This window comes from Barbatula barbatula (assembly GCF_947034865.1).
Source record: "Barbatula barbatula genome assembly, chromosome: 11".
In the NCBI taxonomy this organism is placed as follows: Eukaryota; Metazoa; Chordata; class Actinopteri; order Cypriniformes; family Nemacheilidae; genus Barbatula; species Barbatula barbatula.
In genome coordinates this window covers 2,345,776-2,357,930 of record NC_136774.1, presented here as the reverse complement: position 1 = coordinate 2,357,930, position 12,155 = coordinate 2,345,776, and the positions used below count along the sequence as shown (strand labels likewise).

At 40.4% G+C, this 12,155-nt stretch overlaps 1 protein-coding gene and 1 long non-coding RNA gene across 4 annotated transcripts; both read right to left on the bottom strand.

The window, feature by feature from the left end:
- Positions 1–651: 651 nt before the first annotated feature.
- Positions 652–3,139, bottom strand: LOC306900081. 3 transcript variants are annotated; one of them, XR_013787264.1, is made up of 4 exons: positions 3,009–3,139; positions 2,690–2,745; positions 1,790–2,100; positions 652–1,440 (listed from the first exon to the last, which is right to left on the bottom strand). It is a non-coding gene; the product is annotated as an uncharacterized lncRNA (long non-coding RNA). The 3 variants fall into 3 exon arrangements; XR_013787265.1 differs by having other exon boundaries at positions 2,690–2,735; positions 3,009–3,080; XR_013787266.1 differs by lacking the exon at positions 2,690–2,745 and having other exon boundaries at positions 3,009–3,071.
- A 2,775-nt stretch (positions 3,140–5,914) lies between these two features.
- On the bottom strand, positions 5,915–8,189 carry LOC306900072 (nicotinamide N-methyltransferase). Its single transcript, XM_079466773.1, has 3 exons — positions 7,935–8,189; positions 7,647–7,854; positions 5,915–6,489 (listed from the first exon to the last, which is right to left on the bottom strand). The coding sequence occupies exons 1-3, from the start codon at positions 8,092–8,094 to the stop codon at positions 6,060–6,062; spliced, it is 798 nt and encodes a 265-aa protein (XP_079322899.1). The 5' UTR covers positions 8,095–8,189; the 3' UTR covers positions 5,915–6,059.
- Positions 8,190–12,155: the final 3,966 nt, after the last annotated feature.

Genomic DNA, 12,155 nt, shown 5'->3' with positions numbered 1-12,155 from the left:
CCCCCACGGGTTGATGTACATGGAACCGCTTCAGCTCAACTCAAGTTACCAAGGAGGATGTCATCATGCCGCCATGCTGATGCACAGACCTGACTTAACTCAGGGGAGCTGTCACAATCATGCTGGACACCTCGATTTGGGCGGGCTAGGGTGCAGTGTTGAGTCGATGGATGGGCCGTGGCGTGCTTTAGCATTTCAAATGCCTGGAACTGCTCGCCACCTGTCTTGCCCTTTGCCGGCAAGGCACTTCCCTTTGTTTGTTTGTTCACAACAAGGCAGCTATAGTGTAAGCCTGAGAGATTTTATTATGTTTGCATTATTCTTAAACATTTGTTAATAGCATCATCCATGTTTATAAACTGGTTGGCGAATAAAGTTGAACCTTTTGGCACCTGGAACCTTTGTCTACGAGACTTTCTTACTGCACTGAGAAGACCAAATCTCCAAAACAACAGGTCCATTTAACTACGCCATTCGGGATTAAATGTATTTCCTAACAAACGTATGACTCATTTCCTTCCCTTTTTGACATAATAAAGAACCACGAATGACACCTGCTTTCTTACAGAATAAACCAATTTGTATAAATATACTTACATCAGAATGAATTCATAAAATATGGCGTTATCTTCATCAATCAAAGGCTCTATAAATGCTTTATAAACACTTTATTATAGTTACATTGAGAAATCATACAGTGCAAGCAAGAATGTGAATCATACATATATTTCATACAAATAAAGTATTAATAATATTACAGAATTGCATTTGCATACACCAGTAGAGGATTGAACATACTTTTTATATACTTAAAAAATCTATGCATGTATCATTGCATGCTTGTAAAGCATTTGATTTCATTGCCACTTTACAATTGCATAGACACTGGAACACTTAAGAACGCATTCTTTTCCTTGTTTTTGTAGAACTAGCAAACAACTGGAAAGATTTAAATTCATAAAGGGTTTTCAAACGTTTTTCTAAATCAGACACATTCATTTTCTCTAGACCATCATTCTTGTTCACACCAATGTATCCTTGTGAAAATGCACATTTGTTATTGTTGTCTAAGCAGCAGTACGCAGTCCAGAAATGACTAGGCACAGTCACATCCGTATTCTTCATTGTTTCTCCTCCTGGTACCACCCCAGTAACAATATATTTAGTGTTTTCTTTACAATCCTTGTTCAGAATGTTTGCTATATCTTTTTCAGTCTTTCTCCATTGGCCTTTGTTAAAAGATGAGTTTTGTGGAGCAGCATTGGTGAGTGTAAACGTGGCTTGAGCACACAGCTGTGAGCTTGCTTGATAGACCGGTGCAAGATGGCCTTTGTCATAGCCAGATTGCACATAGTTAGCATTGAGAGCTTGTTTGCGACCACATGTAACATCTTTAGTGCACTGTAATGCCATATTTGCTCCTGCATTGTTATTATCAAGCTGTAATGTGAACAGAAGAGTGTTCATAAGAGGATATTATAATATATAATAATATCAATATTGTTGCATCAAAAAGTCCACTACCAATTTCCCTATCAGGCACACTGAGTATATTTCATTTCATATTTAAAATATTTGACAAAATAAGGCTGAAATGTCGCAGGAATTATAATGATCTTATGTTCAAATGCATGCAAAGCATACATTCAGTGTTTTAACCGATTTATAAAATCATACTTTATGCTGTTAAGTTGCATGTTACACTTTTATAGTTCTGCATATGGGAAAATATTCGCCTCTGTGTTTCCGAGTTACAGAAAGTAAAGAAATATATGTGACATTCTCTTACCTGAGGTTCGATGTACCATGGCTTATTTGGTCGATCACAGTTCTTTACCCCTTCAAACTTATAGGCTGAGTACACAGGGATCTTTTTGCTGGTATCATAAAGCGTGGCATAATAGACAACACCATTAAGTGTTTGGCAGATGTTTTTGAAAGCAGACTTGGGGGTGATAATTGGTGGTTGTTTGACTGCAAAAAATGTGTCACATTGATTGTCAAAAGTTGTCACAACTTTAGCTGAAGCACCAGAAAGCAGCAGCACCAGCACCAGCACAGGAAGAATGAAGGTCATGATGAAGTGATAAGAGAACTTCTCTGCAAGCACAAGAAACAAACAAACATCAACATATAAAGTTTTCCCCTCGAAAACTTGGACAAGCTGACACATTGGGAATTTTAGAAAAACGTAAGAATTATTTTTTGTAATAATATTTTTCGTTTAAAGGTCCCATCAGAGAAATCTAGCGGCAACGTTGTGAATTGCAACTAACCGCTCACTCCACTCCACCCCTCCCTTTCCAAACACTAGGACGGCTGACAGAACACGGTGCTATTTCTATCAATAGATCATCACACAAACAACACACTGGACGTTAACATTTATGTGAAAATCATTGATAGTGTAACAACTGTCAATAAGTGAAGTTATTATAGTGATAGTGTAGCTAGAACTTTTGCCAGAGCCATTTTGCAACTTACTGATATATTTGTATGCTCATTTATAGAATATATACTGTATATATTTCAAAGGTGTCCCATGATTAGAATGCTATCCTGCACATGTAAAATGACCTTTTGTCCAGGCTTTACTGTTACATTGCTGTTAATTAAAAAGTCCACAGTCATCATTTATTCATCCTGCCCTAGCAAGTGTGTACACAGTGTATACATGGGTCTCACCCACCGCTCATATGACTCTGCAGTAACAAGACGTCCCAAGCTGTTGTCTCCTGCCAAAACCTACATTTCAGTTTTTGTGCATGCGGCAAAACAGATGGACAAAGGATTGCTTTCGTTTTCACTTTTGGTCGAACAGATTGAATTAAATTATTCAATGAATTTTTGTTTAATCCCTTTACTTACATCTTTGCCGTGAAATGTGCTGTCAACATTTTCAGTAAAGTGATTAAGCTAAAAGCGCTTCTCTTTTCTTAACAGTTTAATTCACAATATAGTTAAACTTCATAAAATACAGATGTTAAAAAGAAATACAAAGCCCTTACCTTTTGTTATACACCCTCGTATTCCCTGTATGTGTGTGTTGTCTCCGGGTCTCTGTCTGTCTTAGTTTCCCTTTCACAGACACTTGGATTTAAAGATTTTAGTCATGTGACAAAGATATAGACGTTGTCTTAGGGAGGTGGTGTCAAACATGTTTTTACTTTCCTTTCCCCCAAACTTCCTTCCCTCTATTAGACACATCCTTTAACATCTCAAAGAATTTTAATTACTTGACTTTCTTAATGTATGTTTATTAAAAAGTGTTACCAGCCCTGTAACAAATTTCTATAGTTTTTTAAGCTTGATTATTATAAAGTGATCAAATTTCTACCGTAGAACCTGTATACAGCAGGTTGCTGCAGATATGCAAAGCATCATGGGCAAATGTCAATACAGTTATCCTGTGAAGCATAATGCAGATTCAGAACAAGACTAAAGAGATTCCACATTTTCCCTAAAAATTGTCTTCAGCACCTTTGATTGTTAATTATTCATTATTACTTGTTATTGTTGCCCGAATAACTGTTTATTCAATGCTACTTGAGGAAAAATGAGGTAAACAATAAAAGCAATTGGAACAACATAATGACAACAGAATGCATGATTGCTGTAAAAATGTACTCATATAGCCCAGCACAGTATACAAAGCTACGTTTGTTTAGAAAGTAGAAAGAGTAGAAAAGAAATAGAAGTCAATCGGGCCAGTGTTGATGGAAGAGATGTGTTTTCAACTGATTCTTAATGCAACACTATGTGATTCAACCTTAAAATAATGTCTCTACAATTAAAATGAAGAAAAACTGCAGCTGCTACCGGAGCAGCCTCCTTGAGTTGGTGTTCGGGTCGGTACACACAGCCATCCCCTGCTTTACGGCATACATCACATATTTTATATTAACAACAATTATCATCAAAAGTTGCTGATTAAGATGTTCATGCATGTGGACTAATGTTATAGGTATCTGTAGTTACTATACCTGTTCTAGGCACCATTCTCATAGTGAGTTGAGGGTAAGTTAGTGATTGCACCAATTACACAAAGCACAGTGCCTGGTCGCAACTGTATCTGAAAATATAACTACAGGAATGTGTTATTTCCCTTGGTTACTAAACACATTTACGTCCATGCGTTGTGTTTTAGTGACTGCAAATGTGCAAAGTAGCTAGCGTTAGGATGATAGCTATGCACTAACGGCTAACAACTAGCTGCTACCTCAGAATATTTTGCGGGGTCAAAAGAGCGCATGTACAGTTTATGAAGTGACATGATGTAACAGCGGTTTCTGCTTAGTCAACAAATTCATGTCTATTGGGCTGCCCACGGGGAAGCTTATACAGTGACAGTATTTATGAAACTGATAGCAGAAAATTCTGCTTATCAACCACATGGGGGAACCATTAGGAAAAGTTCCTTAGAGCTTCTTTAAAGAAGGCCACAGAATCTGCTGATCTTGTAGCAGCAGGTACTTCATTCCACAAATATGAAACAGATCTAGAAAAGATACGTGGGAGTGATTTTTACCCTTTTTGGGAAGGCACAACAAGACGTTGTTCCTTTGCAGAGTGTAGGGATCTGGCGATGTCATTATTAGCGAGTGTACATTTGGGGTGCTAAACCAATTGCAGTCTCGTAGGCCAAAAGCAGTCCTTTGCATTTGATGACTATAGGGAGCCAATGTTACTTAATGAAGAGAGGAGTGCCGCTTCATTCTAGATCATCTGTAGAGGTTTGATTGTACAAGCTGGGAGTTCAATAGCTCGCATTGCAATAGTCCATTCTGGACAGGACTAGGACTTACGCAGTATGCTCGGACAGGAAAGGACTTATTTTCCTAATGTTAATGTAATAAGATCCATAGAAGGGAAGGAAGGAGGCGGGAACCGGCGGACATTCAAACAATAAAACTTTAATGAAATCAAATAAACAAACACGGAAGTAGAGACCGACAGCCACCTCACGGTCGACTGCCGGCCATAAAACATACACACAAACTTAACACAATGTCCGGGCCCGGTCCTCTCTCGTCAACAGTCCTGCCGGTCTGCCTTTTAAGCTCCCGATCTCCTCCTCACGGCTCTCGTCCCGCCTTCCTCACCACAGTTAGTTAGAGGATGAATCTACAGGACCGTGTGATGCTGGCAACATGATTGGTGAAGTTTAGCTGATCATCAATTACCACTTGAAGGTTTCTGGCTGTTCTGTAAGGTATTATGGTTGATGAGCCCAGTGGAATGGAGAGGTTGTGATGAATCTTTGGGTCGGCAGGGATCACAAGCAGTTCTGTTTTTGCAAGGTTCAGCTGCAGGTGAAAGCTTCATCCAGAGTGAACTGTCAGTCAGGCATGCTGAGATGCGCACAGAAACAGTCGCATTGAAATGATGAGTGGCATCCGCATAGCAGTGATAGGAAAAGCCATGGTTCCGAATGACAGAACCTCGGTCCAAGCACTGAGCCCTGAGGTGTTGGGACTCAGAGATCACATAATGCCGCTTCCTTCCATTGTAATTAGCGATGCATCGAAAATAAATATTGTTGGCTGAAACCGATACCGAAAATGTAAGATAATTACGTAAAGCTTAAAAAAAATGTTTTTATTTAACTGTATTAATTACAAAAGAATAAAACCACAAAAAATAAAGAGAAGATTTTAAAACAATACAAAATATTGTTTTATTTTGGTCATTGCAACACAATATTTTTTTTACCGATCATCTAAACATTGTAATGTTAATTTTAGAATTATTATTATAATATAGAAAAATATATGATAGGAATTGTTATATGCATAACAGAAGTCAAGTTATAGTCAAACTCAGCAGCAAGAAGTATACAGGTGCTGGTCATATAATTAGAATATCATGAAAAAGATAGTTTTTCCCCTAATTCCATTAAAAAAGTGAAACTTCTATATTATATTCATTCATTACACACAGTTGGCAGTTATAATCATCAAAATTAAAATAAATAAACATTTGAAATATATCAGTTTAAGGAAAATCCCAAATTCAGTATCTTAGAAAGTTTGAATATTACTTAAGATATTATTGTTGCTCTAACAGTCAGAAAGCTTTCTCGCCGTAAGATGAAAAACGGCTTCAAAGTCAGACACTGAGTTGTTTTCACGGTCTTCTGCAGGCAGTATATTAAACTCATGGAGAGAAAGGCCTGCACCTTGGAGTGCTTCCTCAATATCATGCTTACTGAGGCTAAGACAAGAAAATCGCTGTTCGTTCACCTTGTAGAAGGTCTCACCCAGAACACCAACCATGACCAAAAGTCCACCAGGACGCAGGAGTTTGCTGAGCCCATGTAAAGCACGACAGTATGAATGAATGTCTTTACATGCTGCTTCAAGGCACAGAGATGTAATGACACAGTCGGCCGGTTCAAGTGTGTGTGGATGGAATGGATTCTCCAAGCGGACATCACATTTTAAAACCTTTTTGACTCGTTGCTTCAGTGCAGCTTCCACATGGGACTGGCTGTCATCGTTTAAAGAATTAATGATGCAAATAAATTAGAATAAAACACTGTACCGGGACGTATGGAAATATTATGAACTTCATGTATAAACTATTTTATTTATAAATTAGTGTTTCTTCGTCTTTCCTTTTATGAATTCGCCAAGATAACAGATTCTGCAAGTTTATTCCAAATATCTTTGTTAGATGACGGAAATGATCATTCTGTGAAAGAAGACAGTTCTCCCCAACAAACCCTCTCTCAATTTCAACACAACCCAAATTGTTCATAGTTTACGCTATGGGGTACATTTGGGGTGGAACGGTTCACAAAATCCAAGGTTCGGTTTGTATCACGGTTTTCGTTCCATACATCAGCAAAAAACAAATAGCTTTATAATCCACCATTCACAGTATTGAAACAAAGTTATTCTTAAAGTTACCATGAAACGGAAGCTGCGATTGACTTATTTTCCGTATATACGTGTTAAACGACTTCTGAAATGTGAAAAATTGTAGGGCGGGCTTTATTTTGGTTTGCAAGGGAAGGCCTAAAGATGCCTGGCCATTGGACAGCCAGAAGAGTCCGACCTTTTGTCTGGTGCTGACATCATGTGGGGGAGAGGAGCTTCACTTTTTTATTAAAGATAACAAGTGCAAATGAATTAAAAAATAATAATGGTGTGCACAGATAAATCATTTATAATAATCACTGCAACAATGTGTAAAACAGTTAGAATTTTGCTTCATGGCGACTTTAAATGTCATGTAATCCAAAACGAAAGAATGAGTCAGTTTGATCTAGGCGTAGACACATTGTAACTCTGACCATCTTAAATCAAATGTATAGAGATTCTGATACTGCAGAGAGATTTTTAAAAAGAAAGTTTACAACTGTTGGCTTTAAACAACTTTTAGCAAGGAAAAACACTTACTTGGCCCATTAAAAGAATATAGGCTTTATTGTCTTTTAAGTAACTGCCATAATCTATGCTGAAGACAGATCACGTTAGGCTCAAAGCAAGTTTCGTTCATTTTCACATTGAAATAGAAGCGCATTATAAGGGGACACGGCAACTGTGCCAAATGGGGAAAACGCACGTCGCGCGCTGTGTCTCGAACCGTGAATAAATGAATCGAACGAACCGTTACAGAAAACATCATGAAATGAACCTTACCCTTTCCCCTCTATTTCACAAACGTGCTGCAAAACGGGATTCCAATCTAAACAACCTTCACGATTTTCCAGCCATTTTTCTATTTCTCTGCGATTGTTATCTGAGAAATCAGACAGGACAATCTCGTCATAATGTTGGCACGCGCTCAAGACGCTGTGGATTGTGGGTCCGCTGCCCACCTCAATCAGCATCCGACCTTTGTTTTCTCCTTTAAAACAAACATTTATTTATGTCAAACTTATTTTGTAAAAGTGTTCAAACCCAATAGCGATGGATGAGGCTGCTCACCCGTTGAGAAATCTCGGCTAAGGCATTTTAAAACGAAAGTAAGAAAGTTCTTCTCGTCAGAATGACCGCCAGGACAGGAGTAGAAATCTTTAACATATGCGCGCGAGTCAAAATGGTCCTGATAGAACTCGCCCTCAGTGAAGTTCACGCGTTTGCTCATGATGATCACTTATAAGTGTACGTATGCCTACTCTAGTGTGCTTGTTTAAGAGCACTGCGTCACGTGCACAACAACAGGCGCAAGTGTTCAAAGTCAAATGACTAGTCTGTCTAAGGGCGGGGCTTCCCACGGTCGCTCATTTGCATACGTAAAATAAAGCGCAGCGTCCCTCAAATGAAAAGAATACTATACTGTGTTTTCATTTCAATCAACAGAATAAAGAACACAAGTTGTTGCACCTGTTTTTGAAGGCAATATTAGAAAATCTGATGATTCATCCTATTTATAAAACTGATTTAAAGGCTCAAATGTGAGGTTTATAATGATTTTAAATGTTTAATTGACCTAAACTGTATTTGTGTGGCATGCATGTTAGTAGACAGCTGCGTATGCTTAAAATCCGGCCATTGTTTTAAATGTCATATTATAGCCTGTTATTAAAAAACTAAGCATAGTGCTGTTCGTTTTATTTTTTATGTTTATTTATTTTCAATACAACCCTCGTGACAAAATGTTAAGCTGTGTTAAAAGATTGTGGCTTCCTTTAGGTTTGAAAGAGACAGTTGTCGTGAAAAAGGGTGAACGTGGTGGGAGAACCCAAGTGCAAGGCAGCGGGATGAAGGGGTTAACAAATAGACTTTAATAAAGAAGATCAAAACACCCACGATGGGGAAAACACTAAACACAAAACAACCACTTCCCACAAGGGGCACAAAACACTGGGTAAAACAGAGTCCATGGGGGGAAGTCCAAAGGGGTTGGGACAAGGGCGAACAGTCCTGGACGCCTGGGCAGGACCGGACACCGATGACCGGACAGGACCGTACACCGATGACCGGACACCTGGGCAGGACCGGACACCGATGACCGGACAGGACCGTACACCGATGACCGGACACCTGGGCAGGACCGGACACCGATGACCGGACGCCTGGGCAGGGCCGGGCACTTGACTGGACGCCTGGGCAGGACCGGGCACTTGACAGGACGCCTGGGCAGGACCAGGCAACTTGATCCTGCGCCCTCCTCCGTTGCCTCTTCTTCAGCCGAGCAACCCGTCCGGTGGTCGGCTGGAGGGAGGAGGTGAAGGGCGTGGCTGTCTCTGGGCCTGAATCTTCTGATGAGGACCCCCAGGATTCTCGCCTCGCCCGCTTGCCACCAAGGCTGACTGCGGGTGGGGAGGCTGTAGGTGGTGAAGTGGAGGGCATGGCGATGCCCAAAACCCTGATGTGCAGGGAACGTCCCTCCGCCACAGGTCGTCGAGTTTCAGAGGTCCCAATGACCTCATCTCCGCCCGCGAAAGTGGGTCCCTCAGACCGGCATTAAAGAGCACCGCCAACTCCTCTCCCATGACCATATCCACTGCGACATCCAGGAATCTATCAAAATAGTCCTTCAGGTTTGAGTTCCCTTGCTGGATGCCACAGAGGAGACGAGGTTTCCGCGATCGTGCTGAGGTCATTGCTGCCTGCTGGGTTCGGTTTGTGGCTTGTTCATGCTGTCTTGAAAAAGGGTGAACGTGGTGGAAGAACCCAAGTGCAAGGCAGCGGGGATGAAGGGGTTAACAAATAGACTTTAATAAAGAACAAAAACACCCACGATGGGGAAAGCACTAACTAAACACAAAAACAAAACAACCACTTCCCACATGGGGGGCAAAAAATAACCTAACACAAAACACTGGGTAATTTAACAAATACATACAGCGGACCGGAACATGACCAAGGAACACTAGGTACAGGGCAGGAAACATGTACAACGAACGAGAACAATACAATAGACAAGAGGGCATTAAATATGGAGACTAACAAAGGAGATAACATTTACATTTACATTTATTCATTTGGCAGACGCTTTTATCCAAAGTGACTTACAAGTAGTTTCTTTACAGTGACACATTACTGCAGAGCAATCAGGGGTAAGGTGCCTTGCTCAAGGGCACTTCAGTCATGACCTGCTGGCACTGAGATTTGAACCTGCAACCTTCTGATCACAAGCCCAACGCTCTAACCCCCAGGCTACAGCTGACCCAGTAACAATGGAACGAGACTGGAGAGAACGCATATTATGTCCTGATTGACTATAATAGGTTTCTCTTCACATAAAACACGTGGGTCTGTCATGATTCTGCCCCTAGACCAGAAAATCAAGACATGACAACAGTTCCTTAAACACTGCGCCCATGCAGGGATTAGTGCTCAGACCAGTCCTATTCCAAATTTACACAACATTCTGAGACATATTAGGCTATATAAACCCAAATATATAGCTTCTATTACCTTGCTGACGACATCCTGATTTTTTTTTCTACCAGATGGCACACATTGAGAATTCACCACCTCCAACAAAATCTATATAAAACTGAACTTCTTGCACCTCCTGCCCACCCTACTGTGTTACACAATTTGACCATGAAATAACAAACATTCTTCCCTTCTTTTCCTCAGCAGGTATTGTCTTACCTGGTAACTCTGAAACCTGGTAACTCAATACAGTGTTGCTTTACTATTTATCTCACTCACTTTGGATAAAACTGCCTACTAACTGTACATTTTTCCCTTAATAGTATAGGTTTATGTAAAAATGCTGTATCTGGGGCGTGGTACGTACACGTTTTCTAGTTCACAAGTACACTTTATGATCTAATGTCCCTGTCATTTGAGAACCTGGTCTCCAAGAGCTGTAAAATTGCATTTTTCCATCTTAAAAATATATGTAAACTACGTCATATGCTGTCATCATCAGATGCGGAGAAGTTTATACATGCCTTTATGACATCAAGACTAGATTACTGTAATGCACTATTAGGTGGTTGCCCTGCAGGCCTATTTCAAAAACTCCAACTGGTCCAAAATGCGGCAGCTCGAGTTCTTACACGTACAAAAAAGTATGAGCATATTAGCCCGGTTCTGTCAACCTTGCACTGGTTACCTGTAAAGCATCGCATAAACTTTAAAATCTTGCTTATTACCTATAAAGCCTTGCATGGTTTAGCTCCTCACTGCTTGAGAGAACTTCTAACGTATTATAGTCCATCACGTGCACTACGCTCTCAGGCATCCGGTCAGTTGGTAATACCTAGAATTTCAAAATCAAGTGCAGGCGGCAGATCCTTTTCCTATCTAGCGCCTAAACTTTGGAACAGTCTTCCCCGCAATGTCCGGGAGGCAGACACACTCTGTCAGTTTAAATCTAGACTAAAGACGCATCTTTTTAATCTTGCATACACTACACCTATCATAATATATATATTCCGAAGGTTTAGGCGGCACTAGTTAGATCAACCAGAACCAGGGACACTTCCAATAACAACTGATGCATTTGTTGCATCAAAGAGTGCAGAACAGTCCTCTACTCTCAGCCAGTCTTGTCTCATTGTTCCAAGGTTACTAGAGCGGGCAGAATGCAGTCCAAGGTTACCGGAGCGGGCAGGATGCAGTCCAAGGTTACCGGAGCGGGCAGGATGCAGTCCAAGGTTACCGGAGCGGGCAGGATGCAGTCGAATGTTACCAGAGTGAGCAGGACGCAGTCCTTACCCAGACCTGACAAATGCTGTGATGATAGAGCTGGACAGTTTTTGCCAGAGGGGAACTGGAATCCCCTGGTTAGGCCTGGTTTCCCTCTGATGTTTCTATTTCTTCCAATTGAGTTTTAGGTTCCTCGCCACCGTTTGCATACTGTTTTGCACTGTTTGCCTGGCCGGGGGGGCTGCTAGAATTTGATAGTCTTATTTAATTAACACTGCATATAGGAATTTATAGTCTGTCTGATATTTGACCTGTGTTTTGACTTCCATAACCTTAAATGTTTTGCTTATAGTCAATGTTTTCTTGTACAGCAGCTTTGTAACAATGAAAATTGACATGAATTCTTCATTATTTTAGAGATTTTTCTTGTCGTCATATAAATAGATTGACCAAAAATCCAAACGTCATTGCTAGCCGAAAACTGGACTGAACTGTTTTCGTGTCATTCACTGCCCAAGTGAAAAACACCCAAGTTATTTTCCACAACCCTCTTTATCCCCACTGTGTAAAAACAAGACAAACAAGAAAACAATC

Bases quoted from the DNA above. Each gene is read 5' to 3' on its own strand.
- LOC306900072 (XM_079466773.1), bottom strand. From the start codon at position 8,094: ATGAGCAAACGCGTGAACTTCACTGAGGGCGAGTTCTATCAGGACCAT. The intron at 7,855-7,934 runs GTGAGCAGCCTC...TTTGTTTTAAAG, and splicing joins TAGCCGAGATTTCTCAACGG to GAGAAAACAAAGGTCGGATG. The intron at 6,490-7,646 runs GTAAGGTTCATT...AAACGATGACAG, and splicing joins TGTGAAATAGAGGGGAAAGG to CCAGTCCCATGTGGAAGCTG.